General features: G+C 47.0%; 3 protein-coding genes across 4 annotated transcripts in view; 1 reads left to right on the top strand and 2 right to left on the bottom strand.

Annotated features, from left to right (window-relative positions):
• Positions 1–1268: 1268 nt before the first annotated feature.
• LOC310750549 (melanin-concentrating hormone receptor 1-like) lies at positions 1269–8226 on the bottom strand. 2 transcript variants are annotated; one of them, XM_083588891.1, is made up of 5 exons: positions 7624–8226; positions 6062–6147; positions 4832–5624; positions 3345–3887; positions 1269–1714 (listed from the first exon to the last, which is right to left on the bottom strand). In XM_083588891.1, exons 3-5 carry the CDS (start codon positions 5290–5292, stop codon positions 1495–1497), a joined length of 1224 nt encoding a protein of 407 aa, XP_083445017.1. In that variant the 5' UTR covers positions 5293–5624; positions 6062–6147; positions 7624–8226; the 3' UTR covers positions 1269–1494. The 2 variants fall into 2 exon arrangements, with proteins under 2 accessions (XP_083445017.1, XP_083445018.1); XM_083588892.1 differs by lacking the exon at positions 6062–6147.
• Positions 2893–27583, top strand: part of BRF2 (BRF2 general transcription factor IIIB subunit) — a 296389-nt gene continuing 271698 nt past the window's right edge. The window contains exon 1 of the mRNA XM_083588865.1: positions 2893–2958. Coding sequence (XP_083444991.1) covers positions 2908–2958 — 51 coding nt within the window. The 5' untranslated portion in view covers positions 2893–2907. The remainder of the gene's footprint in view (positions 2959–27583) is intronic.
• On the bottom strand, positions 19590–26921 carry PGAM2 (phosphoglycerate mutase 2). Its single transcript, XM_083589088.1, has 3 exons — positions 26429–26921; positions 22552–22732; positions 19590–19806 (listed from the first exon to the last, which is right to left on the bottom strand). The coding sequence occupies exons 1-3, from the start codon at positions 26840–26842 to the stop codon at positions 19637–19639; spliced, it is 765 nt and encodes a 254-aa protein (XP_083445214.1). The 5' UTR covers positions 26843–26921; the 3' UTR covers positions 19590–19636.

A 27583-nucleotide genomic window follows, 5' to 3' on the forward strand; every position in this document is an offset into this window, starting at 1 on the left:
TTGTGTGCATTCCTCCAAAGGAGACTCAGGCTGAATCTACACTGATCTGGAAAACGCTGTTAAAAAACAGCCCAACACTTTAAGAAAAATATTCCTCCCAATGCAATTTCCCTTCGGCGACAGATCACTGCTCTACAACGTCCTCTGGTGTCACATTTTTATAATGTATTCTTAACGTTATAAGTCACCAGTGTAGATTAGTCCTAACAGAAGCTAAGGGGAGGGATTTAGATGGAGAAAAGATTAGGACACCTCTGCAGGCTTACAGTTTAGAAGACATGACACACAAGGTGAAATATACTCAGAGTCGCAAAGTGATTTCATGCTCTTTATTCAGCTCATAGTGGTGAGGAGGAATGAATGAAAGTCCCCTCAAAGTATCTGCTTTATATACATTATTTACACAATGGGCTGCACATGATTGGCTAATTCCGGAATTCCACTGTAAGCCAATCAGGTTGTGGATTCACTTCTATCTGGAGCATGATTGGGTGGTTCCTGCCAACCAATCATACTGCTGCATTGTTCTAGGACCAATCAGACTGCTGCATTCTGAATCCTATTGTTCTAGGACCAATCAGAATGCTGCCTTTTGGATCCTATTGTTCTAGGACCAATCAGACTGCTGCAGTTTGGATCCTATTCAACTCAGTACATAACACAAGGGAAAACGAATGGGGAGAATGGGGAGAAAGGAGGGGAAAAGCATCCCCAGGCACTAGTTGTTAATGTGCCGCTGGAATGTAAGATGCAGGGTATCTTGGGGTTGTATCCAACTGAGTTTGACTCAGAGTAGAGCCATTGCAATTAATCAGCCTAAATTAGCAATGGCCATTAATTGCAAAAGGTCTGCTCTTTGTATGGATTGAATAAAGCCCCTTATCTGTTTACAAATTGCGAGCCTTTTTGCAAACCTAGCACCAGTGAATGAGAAAGCATTTCAGATATCACATCCTCATTTCAAACTCTGACCATGTGAGAACTACTAAGGTAACAGAAGGAATTGTGATAGGATAAACTTGATTTTAGCATCAGGTTGGTTGAACATAGCCAACCAACAGGTAAGATTGATAAATAAGCACTTTTAAGTGCTCTGGTCTAATGTGCCCATTGTATAGAAGTTCCATCAACTTGATAGATTTATCTTTTGTTCAAAGGAACACCCTGGCAAGAGCAGTCAATAGATTAGAGGATGGATATTACGACAAATGATATTTACAGGACGATTAATTTGTTCTTGTAGACTGAAATGGAACAGGCGCATTGACTTCCAGACAAAGTGAATTATTGTTTCATTTAATTCGTTCAATGTCCCTTGTCTTATTAGTCATCACTAACAGTTTTTCCACTTGCTGCCATGGTCTTACAACAGCCTTCCAGAACCAGGAGTCTTCCAGTCTGTATCTCTCCCTCATCACCACCTTAATCCTCTTCCAGAACTTCAGGGTGTGCCAATGTTTCAAGCTGAGATCTAAACCAAATCAAAGCGGGTCCTCAAAACCCAATAGGTTCCTCATGTCCATTGACAACTACACTGAATCTGGTGGTCTCAGTTACAGAGCACAAAGGCATCTCTATTGCAAATGGAGGGTAGGCGATGCATGGAGATGCAGCATGGCTTGCTTCTGGACTGTACATCGTAGCTGTCATTTCTGGTATAGATAAGGAATGGCTTTCTCGTATTGCCCTCCACTTGGTAAACAATCTACAATACCTGTAAAGAAAAAGAGATAATCTCTCAAGCATTATCTATTTAATAAGTGATATGCATAATGCAATCCCGTGTGTTTTGACTCAGGAGAATGTTCTGCTGTGTTCAAGGGACCTTATGCTCAGGTCACTCTCCACAGCAGGAGTGTGGAACATTTTCCAACCTGAGGGCCACATTCCCTGCTGGGCAGTTTCCCAAGGGCCATAAGCCAATGGGAGATAGGGCAAAGGTGAGAATGGGCAGAGCAACAAAATGGCTGCAAAGCCTCAAGGACCGCCCCTTTCCATATGAACCTACCTAGACACTGAGAGGCTCTGAGGCTTGTCCTTGTGTGCCTCCTCTCCACAAGAGGTCCGGAGGGTGGCAACACAAGAACGGGCCTTTTCTGCAGTGGCTCCCCATTTGTGGAATGCTCTCCTCCGGGAGGTTTGGCTGGCGTCTTCATTATACACCTTCAGGCGCCAGGCAAAAACGTTCCTCTTCAGCTTGGCCTTTAGCTGACTGACATCTGATGAGCTTTGAAATGTGTTGTGGTAGGGGGAATTATTGGTTTGTTTCTGTTCTTATTTTTCTGATGTGTTTTGGGGTTTTTTAATTGTAATTTTATGCCGTGAACTAATTTGAGATCTGCAGGTATAGGGCGGTATACAAATTATTATTACTATGACGATGGTGATGATATCTTGCCTTGGGTTCGTTTCCATTCACACACCGCCCTCTTTATCCTCCTTTCCCACAAGCCAAGAAGCAGTGTCAGAGTTCAAGGGTACATTCCAGTCTGGGCAAAAGCACTCCAGGGGAGAGCGAAGCAGGACTGGTGAGGGATATGCCAAGTGGAGAGGGGGCGTGGCCAGTAGAGAGTCCTGAGGGCTGTACTGAGATTCCCCCTCCCTGTTTCACCCTTAAAATAAAGCTTGCAGCATCCTTCTGTTAGAAGAATTTTAAGGTCTCAAATATATATTCATTAAGGCACACATATCTAAATATATAAACCATGTGTCTGAAATAGTACAGGAGTGCAATCCTGAAGCCATTTTGACTCTCCCGGTGACCTCAAATACTCCCTGCTGGAAGGGAGGCAAATGGGGAAAGCCTCCCCATTGTCTTTTCTCTTACAAATCCTGTCTTAAAGGTGTATTTGTGTATGCATAGGGTGAGCCTGAGACCCGGATTCAGGAACTAAAGTATTAACGATCATGAAAGAATTGCCAGGCTGCCCAGGTAATGCAATCAGCGACCCTTATCAGGTATCCTGGCATGATTTCTGCTGTAGACCACCTCCTATGATGTATGTATGACGATTTTGGGGTGGTCTTTGGCTAAGGTGGTTGGGCAATGTCAAAAGTCCTTAAAGGTTCCTGCACACTTCTGTTCAGAGTCTCTCTCTCCTTGGAAGGAGGGAAGGAAACTCTTTTGCAACAAAAAAATAAATATCTGCCTTGCTTTCTACTGGATCCTGCCTCCATCCATTCTTCTCTGACCGATCATGGAGTTAGGGTACTCGGAGACCCATGGGGAGTTGGGCAGCAAAAGCTAAACCCTTATATTTACATCACTTCTCACAACAGGAAGTCACCCTCTACTGAATTAGCCCTTTCCCTCCACCACATCCCCTCCTGTTCCTCGTCCCCACCTGGACTGGGCCATCCTCTCGCGGAAGAACTCGGTGCAGAAAATGACAAGGATGGGGCTGACACAGCTGTGGGCGTAGCTGAGGCAAATAGTAGCCTGGTACAGATAGAAAAAGGTGGCAGAGGGTGTGGCATTGAGGTTGACCAACTGCAGCACGTGGTACGGAGTCCAGCAGACAAAAAAGGCAGCCATGATTGTGAGGGCCATGCGGGTCACCTTCCGGCTGCGGGCAGATGGCTTCCTATGCACCCGGCGCATGGCACGGAAGAGGTGCTGCAGAGTCAATGAATACAGTACAGTGATCACCAGCAAGGGGAGCAGGAAAGCCAGCAATGACTGGTACAGGGTATACCAGTATACACTGTGGGGACCTGGTAAGTCAAGGAGGCAGATCTCCGTCTTGTTGTCCCAGTGCACCCGGGCATAGAGCATTGCAGGCGTGGCCAGAATCAAGCTCCCAGCCCACACACCAGCGTTAATCAGAGTTGTGCACCGCAGGGTCCGTTTCTGGCCGATGGTGGATGAGTACACAACTGCCACGTACCTGGAAAGAGAAATGAACTGGTGTCAGGGATACAGAGACACAGGGCAGCACATTCCACAAAGGAGACGAGGCGTATGTCCAAATATCCACAATAAACGTGCACAGTGACCATGGTAACTCATTGCTGGTGATTATTGCAGGAGGGATACGCTGTGTAAAATGGTTGCTGGGATTGCCATTTGCAACGGAAGAATCGGATGGGAAATAGAGCAGCTGTCCTTTTTTCTGCAAATATAACAGAAGGGAAGACAAACCTTCCCCGCTGACATTAAGACTATCCCATCGATGCTAACTTAAACCTATAACTTAATATGCACAAATAAATGAGATTGACAGTAATAAGCCATGTGTTTAAATGTAGAAAGGGCAGAGAAGACTTCACACTACTGGGTAGTGGGTGGTAAGTGTTTTGTCCCTGCAAGATCCATCTGTTAGCCTCTACACCACAGGGATATAATTTAAGAGGGAAGGAACATCTGCAAATATCAAGGATTTCTCCAAATGACAGTTAATACGAGCAATAATTTATTCCGCTTTACTGCCTATGCCATAACTTTCCCATAAATCAGGCCTAAACAGCTGGTTGCTTCCGGATCAAGCATGGCACTCCAGTTGCAAAGGGGCCCAGTGTCACTGAATGACTTTCCAGGATTTCAGGCAAACATATTTACCATCTCCTACTGCAGTCTTTGCCAACCTGGTGCTTTCCAGATGTTTTGGACCACAACCCCCATCAGCCCCAGCCAACAACTATGCTGGCTGGGGTTGATGGGAGCTGTAGTCCAAAATATCTGGAAAGCACCATATTGTTGAAGTTCAGTCCTTCTCACTGGAAATGCCAGGAACTGAACCTGGGACTTTCAGCTTCCAAAGCAAGCGGTCCTTCTGAGTCGCTTCTGAATTAGCATACCATGTTCATCCCGCTCTTCTACCTTGGCTCCTACCTGTCTACACACAGCAGAGTGACAATGCCCACGCTACTGAACTGGTTGTTGAGGTCGATGGTGGTCGCAGCCCAACACAGAAAGTCTCCAAAAACCCAGCCTTGCTCCTGCAGAAGTTGGTGGATGACAAACGGCATACCAAGCAAGAAGAGTAAGTCAGCTACTGCCAGGTTCAAAATGTAGATGTCGGACACTACCTTCTGCTTGCAGCCCAGAATGACCGAAATCACCATCCCATTGGCCAGAACACCAGAAGCACAGATAAGGGCATAAATGGTGGGCAGCACAAAGCGGACAGCTGGCCCCAGGAAGCTGCTGCCAGCAGCCAGCGTGTGCTCACCACAGCCTGGTTCTAGCTCACAATCCCTTTGAGAGTGGTTTAGTATCCATGGATTAAGAAGGCCAGGAGATATGTTGAGGCCAGGAGAGAAGTTGCAGACTCTGTCCAGCAAAAGTGCCATGATGGGCCCTGGGCAAGGGATGGAGCTGTCCTGGTGAGCCAAGGAAAATCCAACATGGCCATTCAAAGGAGCAGAAGGCCTCTGTGCCGGAGATGAACGCCAACTCTGTGCATCAAAGCCCAAACTGAAACAATGCCAATTGCCTCCTTCCTCAGTAGAAGCTCTATGGTTTGATACTGGTGTGTACAGGGATAAACCTTGAAAGACTGTTGTTCATCTTTTGGCAGGAGACTCAGCAACTCGGCTCCATTGTACATGGTTCTTCTTGTCTTGTCTCGGGTGCCATCTAGAGCACTCTAAAGAGGGAATGTTCCAGTTGCTTCTTGGACATCCTGGAAGACAAATCAAGGACTTAGGAACATAGGAAGTTGCCTTATACCAAGCCAGACCAATGATTCATTTACACTGATGGGCAGCAGCTCTCCAGAGTTTCATTTGGGATATTCCCATCCCTTCCTGGAGAAGTCAGGGACTGAACAGGGCTGATGCTCTACCACCAAGCTATGTGTGTCCTTCCCACTTACATTAAAAGAACAGCCAGCTACCAAAGTCAACAGCCATAAACTGTCCATTCATTAGAGGTAATGAAAAGCACGTAGCATGTGGAAATCCAGCCATACGGGCATGGTATAAATAATAAATTGTTGGTTGTTTTGGTGGTGGTGGTGATGGTAGTAGTGGTAGGATATATTACCACATGATTCCACAGATTCAGCTAACAAAATTTTATGGTTCCTTAGTGCAATCAAGAATGGAAAATCTGTCTTACCCTCCAGATGTCAGTGATCCACAGGTCCCATAATCCATGAACATGTTCCATTTTGGCTGGGGCTGATGGGAGCTGGACTTCAACATCTGGAACATAAGAAGATGTATCAGGCTAAAGGCCCATTTAGTCCAGCATCCTGTCCTCCCAGTGGCCAACCAGTTGCCAATCGGAAGCTCAGAAGCAGGACCTGAGCATAACAGTATTCTCCCCGCTTGCAAATCTCAGTAACCAGCATTCAGAGGTATACTGACTTCAACAGTGGAGTTAAGGCATAAACATAATAGCCAGTAGCCACTGCTGGCTTTTGTCACCAAACTCTGCTCTAGATAAAGGAGTGTTCCATGCACCCCAATATCCGAACAGTGAGAGACTTCAAGGGTGCCAGCAATTATCTTGTGTTAAGTTTCCCTTGGAATGAAAGTCACAGGAGACTGTGGTGCCTTTTTGATATATGGTTTTATTTACACACACACACACACACAAAATGTGAGCATCAGATGAAAGGGCTCAGAGCATCAGATCTCGCTGCCCCACTAGGTTTTCTGGAATCCGCCACCAAAACCCATAGCTTTGGTTTCAGCACAGAGTGCAAGGCCAGCCCCTGTGTCTTTCCTGCTCTAGGTGAGATTATACCACACAGGCCCCTGGTCTATTGATCGCCAACCCCTAGGATGACCTGGTATCCAACCACATAGGTGGGGAAAGCTAATCCCCTCCTTCTAAAAAAGCATCACTCACTAGTTAAGTATTTCTATGACAACACATATATTCTTGACCAACTATTTAGACATGTAAATAGGATGCTTAAGAGGCTGCTGGCGAGAACCATTAGCTTAATAAACAGACTGGTTTGTCCACTCAATAGTTGCTTCTACTGCAGGCTCCTGTCTTACAGGTATAACCACAGGTTTGGCGACCCAAAGACATCATCATCCACACACACATAATCCTGTAACTGGAGATTTCCTGCCTGATTTTGTGCCCGGGGCTCAGTGGGCAGCAGAGAGTCTCCCCTTGGTTAGGGTTACAACTAAAACAGGGTTAGGGGGTCCTCCTTCAACCTCAAATCCACATTACCCCATCCCCAAAAAGTCTTGACAGTGGGGGAAATCACCTGCACGTTCTTGGAACTGGATGTGACCAGTTGCGATGACTGACCCTGACTCCACTGCTGCTCCCACTTCAGCCACTGGTCCTATGGTTAAAAAGCCACTCCTCCCATGTCCTCTGCCTGGTGGGTTTGGATACATCACACAAACCCCGGGGAGTCTCTCTCATACACCTCAAAAGATGCTACCTCAGTTTCCAGCAGGGGTGCCAACTTGAATAAAACATTTGGGACGGGGGCAGGTAAGTATCACCCACCCATAATCAATCACATGACACGGTGCATGCACATCATTTGAATGGCAATGCCCATCAACTTTGGGGTGGGGGGCTGGACCCCTCAAATATTTTATGGGGGGGTCCAAGACCCCCTCGGCCCCAGCCGTTGGCTCCTACGGTCCCCAGTAGCACAAAAGACAATTGGAATGAATTATTCGTGTTATTGAAGCACTCACACGTTCATCTTCATGGGATGGAGAAGGGGAGAGGCAGAAACGCTCACACCCCACTAAAGAAAAAGCCGATGCGCAGGTGTCCCGATGCGGGGAGGGGGCGCGGCGGCCGGCTGCCCGTTTACAGCTCTACCTCCCTCCGCTCCCAAATCTTGCCTAAGCGGCGTCACTCCGCTTTCCTTTCGAGCGAGATGGTTCCAGTCCAGCTTGTCCCGGGAGCAGAGGGACATGGTGAAGAAGTAACCCCACACGCCCCCTCCCCTGTGCCTCGTGCGTTTACCCTTCCGTCAAAATCTCCGCGTGTACCTCCTGCTGCTGCTGCTGCTGCTGCAGACGCGTGTTCGTGTGGATGCGCGCGGCGCGCCTCTCTCCGAAGCCGGCTCTCTCCCTGGCGCGCAGTCGCCGCCCATCAGTGGAGCCTCTCGCTCGCGCCTTTCTCTGCGTTCTGCAACAGTTTGCAGGAGAAGATACGAGCGGAGGAAGGACCGTGTGGGTTTCTGTTTCACCCAGCGTCAGAGACGCCTTCACCGCCTCGTCCTGCATTTCTACCCGCCCCTCGCTCTCCAATGCCTATTCCCCTCCCTTTAAAAAAAAAAGGAGGGGGGAGAAAGAAAAAGCAGACATGGATTCGCATTGGGCCGAAACTTCTCTCTTCTGATCTGAAGCTCTGCATATATGGAAAGATGATGGTGTAAGATGAAAGCACTCTGCACATGCTCAGGGCATGCACTTTTCCAGCCAGCTTTTACTCCAAGGAGCTTGGCTCAGGGCCAGGATACATGCCGGCCACTTTGTCTGTCCCCCATACTGCCCCCTATCAGTCCAGTCCCCTTCCCCTTTAACTAGGGTCTTGGTCTGTCACCAAGAAAATCCTTAATAAAAAACAACAAAACATCCAGGAGCCTGGTTGGGAGGGCAGTGAATGGCAGCCAGCACAGCTGGGCTGGTGAGGACTCCTTCCCTTTGCCAGGGCCCAGCCTAGCTGACTGCAGGTGCCAGGATGGCCGAGCCACAGGGGGTGTGGGTCTTCTCTGCAAGAAGAGGGCCTTTTAGAGCTGTCCAGATGCTTGTGGAACAAACAAGCCAGCTTCCCCTCTCCCATCGGCGCCGTCAGACACTTGCACGGTATGGCTGGAGCACCGCAGAGACAAAAGTGCAAATTGGAAGCCCCAGCAGCTGCAGAGAGGGTACGTGGGCTGAGTCATCCGTTCATGCTGCGCCTTGCTGGCATCGCAGTAGGAAGGGGGCGTCAGAAACGTTTGACAGTTCAGCCCCTGCCTGTGTGGGTGAGAGGGTGGAAGAGCCAAATGCAGTGCTACAAAAAGGGTGTGCTGAGCAGCTCCAGCAGCAAAATTTATTTGTACATTGGTACCTCGGGTTACAGGGATGTGGGTGGCGCTGTGGGTTAAACCACAGAGCCTAGGACTTGCTGATCAGAAGGTCGGCTCCCGTTGCTCAGTCCCTGCTCCTGCTAACCTAGCAGTTCGAAAGCATGTCAAAGTGCAAGTAGATAAATAGGTACCACTCCGGCGGGAAGGTAATCGGCGTTTCCGTACGCTGCTCTGGTTTGCCAGAAGCCGCTTAGTCATGCTGGCCACATGACCCAGAAAAACTGTCTGCAGACAAAATGCCGGCTCCCTCGGCCAATAAAGCGAGATGAGTGCCGTAACCCCAGAGTCGGTCACGACTGGACCTAATGGTCAGGGGTCCCTTTACCTTTACCTTACCTCGGGTTACAGGGACACGGGTGGCGCTGTGGGTTAAACCACAGAGCCTGGGGCTTGCCGATCAGAAGGTCAGTGGTTTGAATCCCCATGACGGGGTGAGCTCCCGTTGCTCGGTCCCTGCTCCTGCCAACCTAGCAGCTCGAAAGCACATCAAAGTGCAAGTAGATAAATAGGTACCACTCCGGCGGGAAGGTAAACGGCATTTCTGTACGCTGCTCTGGTTCACCAGATGCAGCTTAGTCATGCTGGCCACATGACCCAGAAGCTGTACGCCGGCTCCCTCGGCCAATAAAGTGAGATGAGTGCCGCAATCGCAGAGTCAGCCACGACTGGACCTAATGGTCAGGAGTCTCTTTACCTTTACCTTACCTCGGGTTACAGACACTTCAGCTTACAGAAGCGTCAGGTTACAGACTCCGCTAACCCAGAAATGGTACCTCGGGTTAAGAACTTTGCTTCAGGATGAGAACAGAAATCATGCTCCGGTGGCGCGGCAGCTGCAGGAGGTCCCATTAGCTAAAGTGGTGCTTCAGGTTAAGAACAGTTTCAGGTTAAGAACGGACCTCCAGAATGAATTAAATTCTTAACCCGAGGTACCACTGTAATAATAATATTGGAAGATGCCTTGTACCATGTCAGCTTGTTGGTCCAATTTGGTCCAGTGTGGTCTATTCCGACCAACAGCAGGGGACCCTCAAGATCACATGTAGTAGGGAACAGATCTCAAATATTCTCCTTAGGGAAGGTGGAGCGAGAACTATTAAATAATCCTCTCCATCAGGACGAGGGAGGGAAATAAGTGCTACAGCTTGTACAAATCCACCTTGCTGAATGCCACAGCTGCCCTTCCCCTCCATCCTTCTCATCAGCAGGTGACCCGCTGGCACAGAGATTAAATGCTAGCAGATTTGCTGCTAACATGTGGCTTTAATGACACCTACTGGGATCTGCTTCTTCCCACTCAGAGGCATCATAAATGAAGCCCCATCATGCTGCGCTCACTGAGTCCTTCTCCCGCTGCCTTTCCCTGCAGCGCCAAATGGCTACTTTTAGAGAGTGCTTCTGCCAGTAATTTGTGCTTGACGGAGCGCCAACAGCTCTGCACATTCAGAGCCAGTAAAAAGTATCAAAAAATTTCAGATCATAGACCATGAAGGAATCCATCCTGCTGGCTTTCTGGGGTGAGGAATGAGTCTGCCAGTAATGGGATGGTAAGCCCCTCTCCTTATTTTCTTAAAGGACCATTGCAAAGCTTTTTCAGTGGCATTATGGGTAGTATCCAATGCTAGTCACATTCAGAGGAGACACCTTTAAATTAATAGATGTGGCTAGCTTATGTCCATTGATTTCAAGGGAGTCTAGGATTCAGTGGGTCTAGAAGTCAGTAGGAATTCGATCCTGTATTGTACAGTAAAGGTTACAGACCTCTCTGGTTTCCAATTGCAGGGTGGGAAAACCCCTGTTTGATGGTAGGCTGCAGTACATTTGTGCAACTGTACACAGTTCATTCTCACTGGGTGTAACTGGAAAATTTTGCCGATCAGAAGGTCGGCGGTTCGAATCCCCGCGACAGGGTGAGCTCCCGTTGCTCGGTCTCTGCTCCTGCCAACCTAGCAGTTCAAAAGCATGTCAAAGTGCAAGTAGATAAATAGGTACCACTCTGGCGGGAAGGTAAACGGCGTTTCTGTGCGCTGCTCTGGTTTGCCACATGCTGGCCACATGACCCAGAAGCTGTACGCCGGCTCCCTCGGCCAATAAAGCAAGATGAGTGCCACAACCCCAAAGTCGGCCACAAGTGGACCTAATGGTCAGGGGTCCCTTTACCTTTAAGGCATGCAGGGGAATGGAAGTACAGTGGTACTTCGAGTTACAAATGCCTCAGGTTACAAACGCTTCAGGTTACAAACTCAGCTAACCTGGAAGAGTTACCTCGAGTTGAGAACTTTGCCCCAGGATGAGAACGGAAATCATGTGCTGGCGGTGCAGTGGCAGCAAGAGGCCCCATTAGTGAAAGCATACCTCTAGTTAAGAACAGTTTCAGGTTAAGAACAGACCTCCAGAACGAATTAAGTTTGTAACTACAGGTACCACTGTGACAGGGCAAATTATCATTGGAGAAGCAAAGGGCATCCTAGGATTGAGGCAGGGTATCTGCTGAGGCTCCACAACCCACTAGGAGACCTACAGGCAAAAGCCTCTTGCACCTGCTTCCTCTTTTCACCACTGCAACCTGCTTGCTTGTTTCACCTGCCTCTGGTCTGGCCCAGACAACAGTGATGGTGAGAAACAGGACCAGCAGGTGCTGATGCTGCTTTCTTGCTCGTTTACTGTCTACCTGGCAAGCAGGTGGCAGGTAGCAGTGATGAGGAACAGCCAGTAATAATGGCAGCAAGGAATATCACCAGTAGAAAACCAGGTCAGTAGTTGATGGCTGATTATGTCAATCTGTGCCTCCACTGGCCATCCTTTTTTGACAGGTCTGAACATCCATTTTGTGACTGGCGGGCCTCAATAACTTTCAGCCCTGTCAAGCAGGCCCTGTAGGTAGAGAGTTTGAGAAGCTCTGTTCTAGGTTACAGAAGATGCTACAGACCCTGTTATAATGTGAGTAAGGTTGCTTTGATCTGCATTAATAGGCTCAATCTCTATAGTTTAGCCTGGACAACTTGATAAGTGAGCAAGGACAACAATAGTACATAATCCCTTCTCCTCGGCTCTGGAATGAGTTCTTGGAATGTTAATACTCAGTGGAGCTGGGGGAGGAGAGAGATGGCAATGAGGAGATTTTGACAGCTGGAATTTGTGCAACAAAAAAAAAGAGTGGGGTAGAGCTGTGAACTGAATGCTAATGAAGCGCCTTAGGTTTCAGTGTCTCTTTGGGATATTAGAGGCTATGCTATCTACCTGGGTAGTGTGCTTGTTCACAGTGCTTGGCTTGTGTGTTGTCTGAAGCTGAGCAGGTCTGAGTCTGGACAAGTGACTGTCGGGAGAACCAAGTGTAAATCTGCCTCGGCCTCCCTGGTGGAAGGAATGCAGGCTACTCAACTCGAACTCAGGGTAGCCAACCTGGAGGACTTCAGGTGTTTTGGACTACAACAACTGTCAGGCCCAGCTAGCCTTGAATGATGGGAGTTGAAGTCGAAAGCTTAGGGAGACTACAGTGGTACCTCGGGTTACAGACGCTTCAGGTTACAGACTCCGCTAACCCAGAAATAGTACCTTGGGTTAAGAACTTTGCTTCAGGATGAGAACAGAAATCGGCACGGCAGCAGCAGGAGGCCCTGTTAGCTAAAGTGGTGCTTCAGATTAAGAACAGTTTCAGGTTAGGAACAGACCTCCAGAACGAATTAAGTTCTTAACCAGAGGTACCACTGTACTGGCATTGGCTTAGTGCTTTCCCCGGACTGCTCACTGCTCAGGGAATTAGTAAAGGTAAAGGGACCCCTGACCATTAGGTCCAGTCGTGACCAACTCTGGGGTTGCGGCGCTCATCTCGCTTTTTTGGCCGAGGGAGCCAGCGTACAGGTTCCGGTAAGCCACTTCTGGCAAACCAGAGCAGTGCACGGAAACGCCGTTTACCTTCACACCAGAGCGGTACCTATTTATCTACTTCACTTTGACGTGCTCTCGAACTGCTAGGTTGGCAGGAGCAGGGACCAAGCAATGGGAGCTCACCCCGTTGCAGGGATTCGAACCGCCGACCTTCTGATCGGCAAGCCCTAGGCTCTGTTGTTTAACCCACAGTGCCACCCGCGTCCACTCAGGGAATTAGAAGCACTGAAAAAGCAACAGTGATCATAGGTGCCAACTCCTAGGGACTGAGGGGTCTTCACCCTCTCCTAATAAAGTATTTGGTGGCCCTCTCCAAGTCAGGCACAGGCAAACTCGGCCCTCCAGATGTTTTGGGACTACAACTCCCATCATCCCTAGCTAACAGGACCAGTGGTCATGGATGATGGGAACTGTAGTCCCAAAACATCTGGAGTTTGCCTATGCCTGCTCCAAGTCAATGGACATTGCAATTCGAATGATGCGTGTGTGCCACATCATGTGATCGATTGTGCGGGGCTTACCCTGCTCCCCCAATATTTTATTCAAGTTGGCACCCCTGACAGTGATTCAAAACAAATTGCTCCAATAAAACAACAAGACCACACAAGTCAGTGGAGGCTGGTGCATTAGGGCAAATGGTGCACATCCCAGCCAAGTTCATTTTGTCCTCAGGTAGCCTCTTCCTCCACCTTAGTCTCAGTGTTTGTATAATTCAGCAGGGAGGAAGGTGGGGACAGAAGGATTAGTTAGCTCCGGCTATCATTGATTTTTACCCTGCCTTACTGTTGATCCCAAGGGACGCGGGTGGCGCTGTGGGTTAAACCACAGAGAGCCTAGGCCTTGCTGATCAAAAGATCAGCGGTTCGAATCCCCATGACAGGGAGAGCTCCCATTGCTCGGTCCCTGCTCCTGCCCACCTAGCAGTTCGAAAGCACGTCAAAGTGCAAGTAGATAAATAGATACCGCTCCGGCAGGAAGGTAAACGGCGTTTCCGTGCACTGCTCTGGTTCGCCAGAAGCCGCTTAGTCATGCTGGCTACATGACCCAGAAGCTGTACGCCGGCTCCCTCGGCCAATAAAGCGAGATGAGCGTCGCAACCCCAGAGTCGGCCACGACTGGACCTAATGGTCAGGGGTCTCTTTACCTTTATCTTACTGTTGATCCTGGCTCCACATACTGTTGCCCCCCTTTGAGTACAAAGTTGTGTCTTCTGAGATCACAGGGGCTCCTTTTTAAAACAGCCAAGTTCCTAGCCCTCATGGGTATAAACATCTGCTCAAAAACATGGGAGCAACACCTGTTAAAATCTCATAAACCACATGAAGACCTGAGAAGTCTTCCCAAGAGCTAATTCATCTCTCTCCAGTTAGCTGAAGAAAAAGAATAAATTAAGCAAAAGAAGCACTGGTATGCAAATTAGCTTCATTTGCAACATTTCCTCCTGAGATAAATGTGGCTTGCAGGGGGAAACTCCTTTAGGGAATAAGCTTGTGAAGGTGTTGGGTATTACTTCATTAATTGCTGCAGAAAACATGCATTTTGTGTTTTGCTGGGGCCATGAATTTTAAAAAGACGCTACACATTTCTGACTGGTTACATAAAGTATGGGACATTCTGGGAAATAATTAATCTGCTGTATTGGGTTAAGAAAATGGAAAGCCATCGCTTTAAAAACCAAAGCTTTCTAACATACTAAAATGGGACCTGCAAAAACATGTTGCCCTATACTGGGCCGGCTCTACCATCAGGCAAAGTGAGGAGGCTGCCTCAGACAGCAGATGCTGAGGAATGACAGCAGCAGCAGCAGCTCCTTTCTCTTCCTGCCCTCCCCCCACCCCAACATTTCCTGTTAGTTTTTTCCAACATGGAAGGATGTGTTATGTACTGAGTTGAATAGGATCCAAAATGCAGCAGTCTGATTGGTCCTAGAACAATAGGATCCAAAATGCAGCAGTCTGATTGGTCCTAGAACAGCAGTATGATTGGTCTGCAGGAGCCACCCAATCCAGCTCCAGATGGAAGTGAATCCACAACCTGATTGGCCTACAGAAGAATTCCGGAATTAGCCAATCACGTGCAGCTCATTGTGTAAATAATGTATATAAATCAGATACTTTGAGGGGACTTTCATTCCCTCCTCACCACTATGAGCTGAATAAAGAGCATGAAATCCACTCTCGACTCTGAGTATATTTCAGGTGCGTGCATAAAATGCTCCATAGCAAATATTCAATTTCAGATCTGCTTCAGTTCTTTGGGTGGGGAATTTTTCACCCCTGTGGGAAGACAAGGCAGGCGGCATAGCAGTGTACATTATGTTCAGTGTCCCGAAAAGAAGATGGCGCCACTTCTGTGCATGTTCAGTGGTACTAACCACCTGGACTATGTGTGTTCGAACTTGCTGCTCTGCTTTAGGCATCAGAATGCCCTTACCTGCCAACCAGGTGTGCTCTTCTTTAGAGTACTGGCCAGTAGGCAACCAAGCCCTCCTCCAGAAAGAAGATCGATCCAGATCTACTGGAAAATCCCTGGGGATTTGCAGTAGATTACCAATAACTGCTGACTCCATATTGTTTAACAGTAGCAACAATTCCCCCCAGACCATCCCGTTTGGCAGCTGAAATGAAGAAAGTTTGGGGTCAAAAACAAGAATGGTTTTTCATGTGACAGAACTGGGATAAACTGATCTTTCAGTGTGGCAACACTTCTCCTCTGGAACTCCCTGCCTGTTTGAGATTAGGCAGGCCCCAGAAGATTGGAAGAAATTCAAGGATTATCTACAGAAATATTATAAAATTAATGAACTTTGAAAAGATGTTGGTTTAAACTTTGGTGGGGACTAGCTGTTATGATAAAGATAATGGGGATTACATTGGTTTATGTTATTAAATTTAAAAAAGTTGAATGGAAAATAAGGCTTTATTTTAAAAGGAATGTTAAGAGATTAGGATTTGCTGAATTAATAAGGTGAACTAGAGAACAAGAAGGGGAGGTATGAGGAAGTCAAAGAAATATGTGATTGAAAAACTGTTATTGAAACTGAATTGTTTCTAATATTTTTCTTTTTCTTTTTCTTTTTGAGTTTATATAAAATTGGAAAATCTAATAAATATTCATTAAAAAAAAAGAGATTAGGCAGGCCCCTTTGTTGTCATTTTTGACACCTGCTAAACACTATGGGTTTTATCCAATGCTTGTCCTATTCAGAGCAAGCCCATTGAAATGGATAGATATAGGATAGCGTTCAACTCAGTTTTACTCAGACTAAATCTGCTGAAATGAGCAAACATTGTCTTCGTTAAGACCATTAATTTCAGCAGGTCTGCTCTGAGTAAATGTTAGTTGGCTTCAACCCTATTTTATTTAGGCAGGCCTACCCAAATGTGCAATTTTAGCATGTACATTTGTTTTTAAAAGCTGTTCATTTTTACTTATGTTTTATAATCTTGAAGCTTGTTTTCATTGTTATTTCCAATCAATGTTTTATACCATTTTATGTTAGTCACTTGGGACGCGGGTGGCGCTGTGGGTTAAACCACAGAGCCTAGGACTTGCCGATCAGAAGGTCAGCGGTTTGAATCCACGCGACGGGGTGAGCTCCTGTTGTTCGGTCCCTGCTCCTGCCAACCTAGCAGTTTGAAAGCATGTCAAAGTGCAAGTAGATAAATAGGTACCGCTCCGGCAGGAAGGTAAACGGCGTTTCCGTGCGCTGCTCTGGTTCGCCAGAAGCGGCTTAGTCATGCTGGCCACATGACCCGGAAGCTGTACGCCGGCTCCCTCGGCCAGTAAAGCGAGATGAGCGCCGCAACCCCAGAGTCGGCCACGACTGGACCTAATGGTCAGGGGTCCCTTTACCTTTACCCAAATGTGCAATTTGAGTATGTGCATTTGTTTTTAAAAAGCTGTTAATTTTTACTTATATTTTATAATCTTGAAGCTTGTTTTCATTATTTCCAATCAATGTTTTATACCATTTTATGTTAGAAGTTGTTGGGTGTTTTTTTAACGAAACGGCATAGCCATCTTGTTGAACAAATAAAAATAAATACTAAAAGCAAATCCCTGCACTCAGAGGAGCCCCTTTCCTTGTCTAGCCCCATTTTAAGCCATTATTCTGCACTTGGCTTCTGCTGGTGGTCCTTAGTATTTCGGGGGGGGGATAAAGTTGATCCCGCAGACTTGACGTCCCGTCCCCCCTCCACATTAAAGATGTAGGAGGCAGAGCAGGTGGAGGGAGGGACAGAATTGTGTGGCCAGTGATAAGAATTTGCACTTTAAGCTTGCCAAGGAAGATAGAAAAAGGACTGCGATGGGGCTGCAAGCAATTACTGGAGACCATTTCAGCCAATATTGAAGCGGCTCCCCTTGAGCTTGCTTGATTTAAAGGAAGTCTCATAAGGCTATTCCAGGCTACCAGTTATTATTGTTATAACTCCTCAGCAATATCAGTTGCTAAGGAGCATCAGTGGGCAGAGTGTGTTGTTGCACTCAGGTCCAGCTTGCAGGCTTCCCAGAGGCATATGGCTGGTCAGCACGAGAAAAGGATGCTGGACTAGCATAAGCCTTTGGCCTGATCCAACAACAACAATAATAATAATAATAATAATAATAATAATAATAATAATAATAAAATAATTAATTATTTATACCCCGCCCATCTGGCTGGGTTTCCCCAGCCACATACGCTGGGTGGCTTCCAACAAAGTATTAAAATACAGTGGTACCTTGGGTTACATACGCTTCAGGTTACATACACTTCAGGTTACATACACTTCAGGTTACAGACTCTGCTAACCCAGAAATATTACCTCGGGTTAAGAACTTTGCTTCAGGATGAGAACAGAAATCGTGCTCTGGCGGCACAGCAGCAGTGGGAGGCCCCATTAGCTAAAGTGGTGCTTCAGGTTAAGAACAGTTTCAGGTTAAGAACGGACCTCCGGAACGAATTAACTACTTAACCTGAAGTACCACTGTACAGTGGTCTGTTAAACATAAAAAGCTGCCCTAAACAGGGCTGCCTTCAGATGTCTTCTAAAAGTCTGGTAGTTGTTCTTCTCTTTGGCATCTGGTGGGAGGGTGTTCCACAGGGCGGGTGCCACTACCGAGAAGGCCCTCTGCCTGGTTCCCTGTAACTTGGCTTCTCGTAGTGAGGGAACCACCAGAAGGCGCTCAGCGCTGGACCTCAGTGTCCGGGCAGAATGATGGGGGTGGAGACGCTCCTTCAGGTATACTGGACAAAGGGTGTTTAGGGCTTTAAAGGTCAGCACCAACACTTTGAATTGTGCTCCGAAATGTACTTTTCTTCTGTTCTTAAGGAGTAGCCCTGGTGGATTAAGGCCCTTCACTTACATACTGAAAGACTGCTTCCTCAGTTACTGAGGCACATTCTTATTCCTTACCAAGCAGGGTATATATAGTATGACCTTATAACCACCAAAGCAAAGCACCACCCACACTCCTGCTGCAAAGGGGGGTGGAATTATTAATTTCCACATAAGCTTTTCTGAGGGATCTATCAGCCATTGTTTCAGTGACTCACAAAAGCTGGCGCGTTAAGGTGATTATTCAACCAGACAAACACACTAGAAAGCTATGATTACTGTCAACAGATTTAAACTGGGGAAACAATGGCAGCAAAGAAAGAGGCATTCCTCTGAGGTGGGGGTGCTCTGGAATAAGTTTCCAACCTACTGAAATGCCAGAGCAATAATTGTTCTTGGAATGCCTAGTTTCCAAAGCCTCACTAACTGGAGGTGGCCTGATTTGGTCAAAAGAGCCAGTCCAAATCAAATGCTTTGGGCTTGTCCACACTTGTCCTGTGGCTAGAAAGCATGGGTCCAAGAAGTTTTCCCCTTGCCCCACTCCTTTCCCAGGGAAAACCTGCTCTTTAGTGCTAAATCGGAGAAAACGTCGGAGAAAACGGGGGTTGCCCTTTGTTCCAATTGAGCACTAAAGAGTGGTTTTCCCTGGTGGAAAGCAATGGAACAAGAGGAAATGTGGATAAAGCCCTTAGTGAAGGAGCTGTTCACAGCTAATTGCTGAGTGCAATTTCAAAATCTAAGGAAGTCCATGGGAAAAAGAAGAAGGTGAGGCAGGGCAAATATGCTCCTTATACAGAGTCAAATTATTTGCCAATCTATCTTGGCATTATCAACATAGACTGGCAGCACCTTTCCAGCGTTTCAGACAGGAGTCTTTCATAGCCCCATCTGCAGATGCTGGAAATTGAACCCAGGACTTTCTGCCTGCAAAGCATGTTTTCTACTGCTGAGAACTATGAGATCCAATTCATAGGGGCAGGGGAACAGAAGGTAGCTAATTAAGGGACAAAGAACCAATAATCCCTCCAGCCCCACTGAGCAGCAAACAAAAATGAAGGCAGGACCTAGATGCAGAATGCCTTTGGTTAAATGCTTCATCAAACAGAACTTACTTGTGAATACACACTACAAAAGGATGTTGGTCAAGAGGAAGGGTAATTTCTGGATAATATAGCACTATATTACGTGCTTTTCATTCTGCACCCAGCTGACTGTGGTAGAGCAATGCCCCAACAGCACCAATAGGCCCTATTGTGGATTCAGCCATAATTAAGGGAATGAATGTTCCTATTTTCAAAACCAACTGTACTCTTCCCTCTGTTCTTGCTGGGCTGAACTCTCAGACTGACAGATCTCACACTCACGCAAGTGGGGTTTTCAAATGTTTATTTCACCAGTGCCTCTTCTCGCTTCCTCTCACTTTTTGACTTTGCCCTGGGCTGCCACAGCCTCCATGGCCTTTCGCACGGTCTCTTCATCACCCAGGAACTGCATGGGCTTCGTAGGTTTCAGGTTGTCGTCTAACTCATACACAATGGGAATCCCAGTCGGGAGGTTGAGTTCCATAATCGCCGCATCAGACATACCTATGTGGTGAACCAGACAAGGTCAGATGGTCCCCCTCTGTGCATTGTCAAAGCGCTGCAATTGCCAGAGATAGTGTCTTGCAACTAACAACCACACATACAGACGGCCAGTCACCCATCTCAAGCGACAATACATCTGCCTAGGAGAGCTAGAAGGGGCCAAAAGGAGCCAGCACTTGGCTCTAATACCTAAACAAGCAGCCCTATTTAGGGAAGCTTTTAATGTTTAACTACTGTATTTTTTTTAATGTTTACTATTGTATTTTAATATTTTGTTGGAAGCTGCCCAGAGTGGCTGGGGAAACCCAGCCAGATGGGTGGGGTATAAATAATAATAATAATAATAATAATAATAATAATAATAATAATAATAATAAATTTGTAGTGAAAGAGCTCAGTCCTCAAACATAAAAAGTATGCCTGGTCTGGACACACAGAAGCTGTTCTTCTTCTGTGTCACCATGTTTCTAGTGTTCTCCTTGCAGCGTCCAAGAGGAGAGGGGAGGGGAAGCATGGAAGCCTGAAGTTTGCTCACAGTGACCACAGAACATCGGTCCTGAAAGACCTACATTGGCTCCCAGTACATTTCCAAGCACATTTCAAAGTGTTGGTGCTGACCTTTAAAGCCCTAAACAGCTTTGGCCCAGTATACCTGAAGGAGCATCTCAACCCCCATCGTTCAGCTCCGAGGGCCTTCTGGCGGTTCCCTCACTACGAGAAGTGAGGTTATGGGGAACCAGGCACAGGGCCTTCTTGGTAGTGGTGCCTGTAGAACGCCCTTCCATCAGATGACAAGGAAATAAACAACTATCTGACTTTTAGAAGACATCTGAAGGCAGCCCTGTTTAGGGAAGTTTTTAATGTTTGATGCTTTATCGTGGTTTTAATATTCTGTTGGTTTCCCCCAGCCAGATGGGCGGGGTATAAATAAGAAATAATAATAATAGTAATAATAATAATAATAGTAATAATAATAATAATAGTGTTAGATCATGGTTTAGCATGAAAGCCACCCCAGATTGTTTGTTATCTTTGCTGCAACATCCTGTAAAAGCTGCTCCTCTGGAAAGTATTAACCCCTGTGGCTTAATTTTCTTATTTTTTTTAATCCACATAGATAATTGTCTAGCGAGATGTGTTCTGTGCTGTGCTTAAAATGAAGCACCACAAGCAACACACTGACTCTCTGCAGCCAACACAAGCAGCATATTGCTGTCTCCAATGAAATGCCTAAGATACGAAGGTTCCCAAACCAGCGGTCTCAGCAGCTACCAGCAGAGGACACCAGGGAAGCTCAAAGGTGCTAGTGCCAGCTTGCGTGACCTATAATATATGCTGCCCGCTCTTCCTCTAGAACTGTAAGCAGCCTCCTTGGTATGCCTGTGCCCTTTTGGGACAGGGCACATTCACAGAGGTCAGGGAAACAGAATCTCGGGGCAGAGATGGTGGACGATGAGGCTACCAGCGGGGCCTGGGACGGAGATGGCAGTAGCCAAGCCTGGGAACATGACCTCTGCCAACCTCAAATCTTGTAACGCGACTCCGGACTGGAAATAGCAACGCAACCTTCAAGCAGGCTGCAGGTCGCAGAGCACGGAGCTCTTTTTATCAGCTGCTTGAGGGTATAGGGTTGGTCAGGAGCAACCCAGGCGCTGACCCTGAAATACTAAATACCATCACTTCTGAATCAATGAAACTGGCAAAGGATGCTACAGGCTTCTCAGCAATGCTTCCGGCAGAGAGAGTTTGGGGGTTTTTTCCAAGGAGGCACTGAAACCATGCAGGTTAAAGTGGGAAGGATATAGAGTACATAGCTCAGAAGCCAGGGAGCTGGCACTCTGCCCCACTAAAGGTCACCTGTAAAGCGATACAGGTTTTTCATGATGGCCCCAGGCGTCTTCTCTGGTACCCTGGCCTCACAAATACCCCACGAGCATCCCTGCTAGATCGGACTGTGGAGCTGCAAGGGCCAAACGCTGCTAGGACCTGAGTTGGCAATTTTGCACTGCAGCAGCGGAGGAGCTGAAAGCCGACTCCCCCGTCTTGCATGCGGAAGATCCGCAGTTCAGTTCATTTCCAGGCAGAGATGGGAAAGCGCCCATCTGAAACCCTGGAGAGCCAGGGCCAATCGGTGTCCACAATACTGAGCTATATGGACCAATGGCCTAGCTCGCTATAAAGCAGTTTCCTATGTCCTTAGCGCCTTCACAGAATCCCCTGCTTCCTTATAATGAATGAGCTTTGTGCTCAAGCCCAAACCATAGTCTCCAGGGCAGGTTTACATTTTTTTTTAAAAAAAAGACGACGACCACAATTCAGCACCAGGCTAACTCAAATTCTGTGAGAGCAAGAGCTTTATAAACGATATACTTTTATAATTTGCAAAAAAATATGGCAATTTTGCATAATTATTTCTCCCTCTGGTCAGCCAAAGTAGGGGGTGGGTAATTTTGCAGATTACCAAAGCTCTTTCCCAAATAACTGGAAATCCTGCTCAGAGCCTTCTCTGGCCCCTGAGATTTATAGCTGAGGACTGAAAACTTGACTTTTAAAAAGAAAGCTGAACCTTCCCCCCCCCCCCAGGCTTAAATACTGTACACTACCCCAATCAGTTGCAATGTTCATGTAAAAGCTAAAAGCCAAATGAATGGAGGTGGCCTTATGCAAGTTATGAGATAGAGAAGATGGGAAAACGCAGGTATACATGAGGTGCAGGCTGACAGGTGATGCAAGATAGCCCCTTACCTTCCAAGTGCTTGACAATTCCCCGAAGGCTGTTGCCATGGGCAGCAATAAGCACCCTCTTGCCAGCTTTGATCTGGGGCGCAATCTCGTCGTTCCAGAAGGGCAGGGCACGGGCAATGGTGTCCTTGAGGCTCTCACAAGAAGGAAGATCCCCAGCCTTCAAACCAGCATAGCGCCGTGCCTGGATGGTGCAGTGGGGAAAACAATGGTAAATTCTGGACTAGAGGGGAGAGGCTTAGGAGATCTGGCCCAACCCCAGGAGTTTTTAGGTGGACCAACTGGTTGGCAGGAGCACAAAGAGCATCCTTGGTGGCCTGTAGTCTCTGCCCATTGTGGTTCATCCCAACTTTAGGTGCTCAGAAATCTGGCAAAGGGCTGGATAGCAATTCTGGGCTTGACTACATTGTCAATGGCTCTCTCTTTAAACTGCTTTAGGAGCCTTCAAAAGAACCAGTATATAGTTCCCAGTTATCAGAGGTGACTCTCAGACCAGTTAAAAGTAAAGGCTATTTTAAAATGTGGCTCTTTTCTGCGGTGTGTGTTTGTTACTGGGTTGTTGTTTTTATTCTGATTATATATGTTGTGATCTTTTCTGTGAACCGCCCTGAGCCCTCTGGGTATAGGGTGGTATATTAATAATAATAATAATAATAATAATAATAATAATAATAATAGGAAAGGGATATGCCACTGGGAAGGAGAACCTAATAGTCACAAAGTTAGCAGATCTGCTGGAGGGGGATGAAGAAAGCCTTTCAGATCACTGCTGGTGGTTTTCCATGGGATATCTTGCTGAAGGCTAGCCTGCAGAATTAAAGCAGAATGGACTCCAACTCCCATCAGCACTCGGCTTATCCCAAATAATAACGGGAAAAGTAGTTTACCCCTCATGGAGCTACAATTCCCAGCACCCTCAGCAGACTTCTTTGGGGTAAGTCATGTGCTTTAAATGTATGGTGTAGATGTGACCAAAGTGCATTGGAAAAGCATAAACAATGGCAACTTAAACTGATGGAATAGGCGCAGCTTGCAGATTTAACATATAGAATAAGAACAAGAAGAACATACGTTTAAAGAAGACTGGAAAATGTTTACTGATTATATGGGGGAAGACTGTACATTTAAAAATGCGGGTGGCATTAAGATAATTTCAACAGTGTAAATAAGTTTTGATGGTGTAACAATAGATTACTGAATGGTTTTATGCAGGGATATATGGTATGCAAAAGGACACGGGTGGCGCTGTGGGTTAAAGCAGAGAGCCTAGGGCTTGCTGATCAGAAGGTCGGCGGTTCGAATCCCCGCGACAGGGTGAGCTCCTGTTGCTCGGTTCCTGCTCCTGCCAACCTAGCAGTTCAAAAGCATATCAAAGTGCAAGTAGATAAATAGGTTCCGCTCCGGTGGGAAGGTAAACGGTGTTTCTGTGCGCTGCTCTGGTTCACCAGAAGCGACTTAGTCATGCTGGTCACATGACCCGGAAGCTGTACTCTGGCTCCCTCGGCCAATAAAGCGAGATGAGCGCTGCAACCCCAGAGTCGGCCACGACTGGACCTAATGGTCAGGGGTCCCTTTACCTTTACTATGGTATGCAAAATGAAGCACGGAAAGAGACGGAGGGAAGTCATTGATTTAAGGTTGTGTAAATGAGTATTTTGAAATGTAATTTAGAAAACTTAATTGTGTGTGTGTGTGTGTGTGTGTGTGTGTGTGTGTGTAAAAGATTAGATTACACAAAGGCGGGCTCTTAATAGTAACAGTAGTTCAACCACGGTGCCAGTGACCTAGAGGGGCGATGAGCACTTCTTGCTGGAAACTGAAGCTGGACAGCCATATGTTGGGGCCGCTCTAGCTCTGGACTGCCTGCATAGAGTAGGAGTGCTAGGGGTGGACTAGTCCACCAAGGAGGCTGGATCTCCAAGTTGGGAAATACCTTCAGCCTGAGACCAGGGAGAGTCTCTGCTAGTCAGAGTAGACAGCACTAAGCTGGATCCGCAGACAGCCTCATTCAGTAGAAGGAAGCTTTGTATATTAAATATGTGGAAGCAGCAAACTGGCAGGGTGCGCGCGAGTAGGAAAGGAAGGGTAACTCAATGGGTCTTTCACAACATAAGCTGGGGGAAAGTTGCTTTGTCCTGATGGAGTCAGACAGAAACAAGGGACAGCAGCACAGACAGGCTTCCTTTTCAGTCCTTGAAGAAGCTTTTGTGGGCTCAGTACAGCAGCCAGGGAGATCCTCAGGCTCTTCGGCTGTTTTATCCAGGCACATTCCTCAAGTGGCCCTATTCTTGCAGAAGCCAAACCCTGTACCTTGATGCTACCAGAGGAGTATCCTAGCCAGACAGAACATCTCAGCTGCAGAACCACAGAAGACGTCTCACCAACCAAAGGATCCCCTTCTGTTCCACAAAGGCCATCATGTCAGCCTTTCTTGCAGCATAACCCCATCTCACTGGTCACCAGCGAGGGTATTGTTTTTGGATTTTTCTTGGGCATTTTTTTTCCTGTTATTAATGTTAATTTTTTGTAGCTACATTTTAATATCTTATGATTTATAGTTTATGTGGAAACTTATCAATTTTGTTGTGTACTTTTTGATGCATGTTATTTATTGTTTATATTTGTAATTATGTATTTCCCCCCTATTGTACGTCACCCTGAGCAGAGTTTTATTTTATACAAATGAAAGGACAATGCTGTTGATGATGACTTTTATATGCACCATTTCTGCATGTTGAGTAAAATGCAAGGCAATTTTCTCCTATCGCAACAGGCAAGTAAAAAACAAAACAAAAACTAGCCTCTCACGGCAGGTGTAGGGAACCTGTGGCCCTCCAGATATTGCTGGACTCCAGCTCCCATCAGCCCTAGTCAATCTGGTCATTTCTCAGAGATGATGGAAGCTGTAGTGCACTAACATCTGGAAGGCCACAGGTTCCCCAAGCCTGTGTTATGGGCTCTGCCTTCACTGCTCTGCAAAAATCAACACCCATCATATCCTCAGGGGTTTTGGACTATCTGCAGCAAAACAGTTCCTCTCCACCTGCTTATTACATTTATATCCCACCTTTCCTGCAAGGAGCTCAGAGTAACATGCACCTCCCCCCATGTTATTCTCACAACAAGCCTAAGAGGTAGGGTGGGCAGGGAGAGAGTGACTGATGGCCCAAGATCGCCCAGTGAGCTTAATGGCTGACTGGGGATTTGCACCTGAGTTTTCCAAATTCTTGCCGAATGCTCTTAACCACTAAACCGGCTCTCTCAGATTCTCTGTGTCCCTATTTTCCAGGGACAGCCCTGGACTAGCCGCCTGAGAAACAGTTTCTACACAAATGCAATTCTGGTTCTAAACGCAGCATAAAGGGTCTCTATAGTATAGTGTATTTTAAAATGGGGTTTCAGAGTTTTTAGGGGTTTTTGAATGTTTTGTGTAGTTTTTCAATTTTATTGTTCTGCACGGGACAATGACAATAAAGATATCGTATATCGTATATCGATTTGCAGAAGCTGTCCCGGTTTCTGATTTTATCCTGGAATGTCCCACTTTTCCTTAGGAAGTCCCTATTTTCATCAGAGAAATATTGGGAGGGTATGGAGTTATGCGACCCACGAGCCAAGGAGATAAGTAGCTATACAACCTTTGGAACACATCTGAAGGTAACACTGTAAAGGGAAGTTTTTTAAAAAAATGTTTGAAGTTTTATTCTGTTTTTATATATGTTGGAAGCCCCCCAGAGTGGCTGGGGCAACCCAATCAGATGGGCGGGATATTATTATTATTTATTATTATTATTATTACTGAATAGGATGTCCCTATTTTCATCGGAGAAATGTTGGAGGGTATGCTTTCTCTCTCCAGAGTTTCATACCCAGCACTGACCTTGCTGATGATTTGATAGTAATTGTGTTTTTCATCCATGGGGGGTGGTGGGATGTCGTAGGAGCGCCTCCAGATCTTGACCTGCTCTTCTCCATGTTTGGCTGCGGTCTCGGCCTTGTTGAGGCCCGTCAAGCCCCCATAGTGGCGCTCGTTCAGGCGCCAGGTGCGAATCACGGGCAGCCACATCTGGTCGGTGCCGTCCAAGATGTACCAGAGGGTGCGGATGGCCCTCTTCAGCACCGAGGTGTAGCAGATGTCGAACTCGTAGCCCGCATCCTTGACTGCCTTGGCCCCCCGCTGGGCTTCCTCCTTCCCCTTCTCACTCAGCTCAGCGTCAAACCAGCCGCAGAAACGGTTCTCCTGGTTCCAGGTGCTCTCGCCGTGCCTCACGATCACCAGCCGGTGGGTTGGCATTGCTCTGGTGGAAAAAGAAGGCTGCACTCAGAAAGTCAAGCTCAAAACCCTGCCCTGAGCCACCCACGACCCAGAATGGCTAGGCTGGCGCTATTTATATGGCTTCCCCCACCCACCCACTTCAACCCACACGGCCAACCGGTGCCCCTTTACGGGCAGAATGACAGCTGCAGGCAGCCATTCGCGACAACCCGGAGTGCACATGTTCCTTTCTGGCTAAGGCCTAATAGCTAAAGATAGTATTGGGGAGCTTTCTCCCTCCAGCCTCGGCTAGAAATAGCCTGGCAGGCCTGTGACCTTTTCCCTGGGGGCCTGTTGCTAAAGGAAGGTGTTTGGAGATGAGGAACACCGGGAAGCAAAACCTCAGCCTCACAGAGCAAGAGGGAAAACACAACCTCCCCTTTGCAAATTGCCACTTACCCCTGAAATATACTCAGAGTCGAGAGTGGATTTCATGCTCTTTAGTCAGATCATAGTGGTGAGGAGGAATGGAAGTTCCCCCAGGATGTCTGCTTTATATACATTATTTACACAATGGGCCCCAAATGATTGGCTAATTCCTCGATTCACCTGTAGGCCAGTCAGGTTGTGGATTCACTTCCACCTGGAGCTGGATTGGGTGGCTCCTGTGGACCAATCAGACTGCTGCATTCTGGATCCTATTGTTCTAGGACCAATGAGACTGCTGCATTCTGAATCCTATTGTTCTAGGGCCAATCAGACTGCTGTATTTTGGATCCT

Source organism: Podarcis filfolensis, assembly GCF_964270895.1.
Source record: "Podarcis filfolensis genome assembly, chromosome: 15".
NCBI classification, from domain to species: Eukaryota; Metazoa; Chordata; class Lepidosauria; order Squamata; family Lacertidae; genus Podarcis; species Podarcis filfolensis.

Bases quoted from the DNA above. Each gene is read 5' to 3' on its own strand.
- LOC310750549 (XM_083588892.1), bottom strand. From the start codon at position 5,292: ATGGCACTTTTGCTGGACAGAGTCTGCAACTTCTCTCCTGGCCTCAAC. The intron at 3,888-4,831 runs GTAGGAGCCAAG...TTCTCTTTCCAG, and splicing joins ACTCTGCTGTGTGTAGACAG to GTACGTGGCAGTTGTGTACT. The intron at 1,715-3,344 runs GTGGGGACGAGG...TTTTCTTTACAG, and splicing joins GAGAGGATGGCCCAGTCCAG to GTATTGTAGATTGTTTACCA.
- PGAM2 (XM_083589088.1), bottom strand. From the start codon at position 26,842: ATGCCAACCCACCGGCTGGTGATCGTGAGGCACGGCGAGAGCACCTGG. The intron at 22,733-26,428 runs GTCAGTGCTGGG...TGCACCATCCAG, and splicing joins ACTATCAAATCATCAGCAAG to GCACGGCGCTATGCTGGTTT. The intron at 19,807-22,551 runs GTAAGGGGCTAT...TTCACCACATAG, and splicing joins AATTGTCAAGCACTTGGAAG to GTATGTCTGATGCGGCGATT.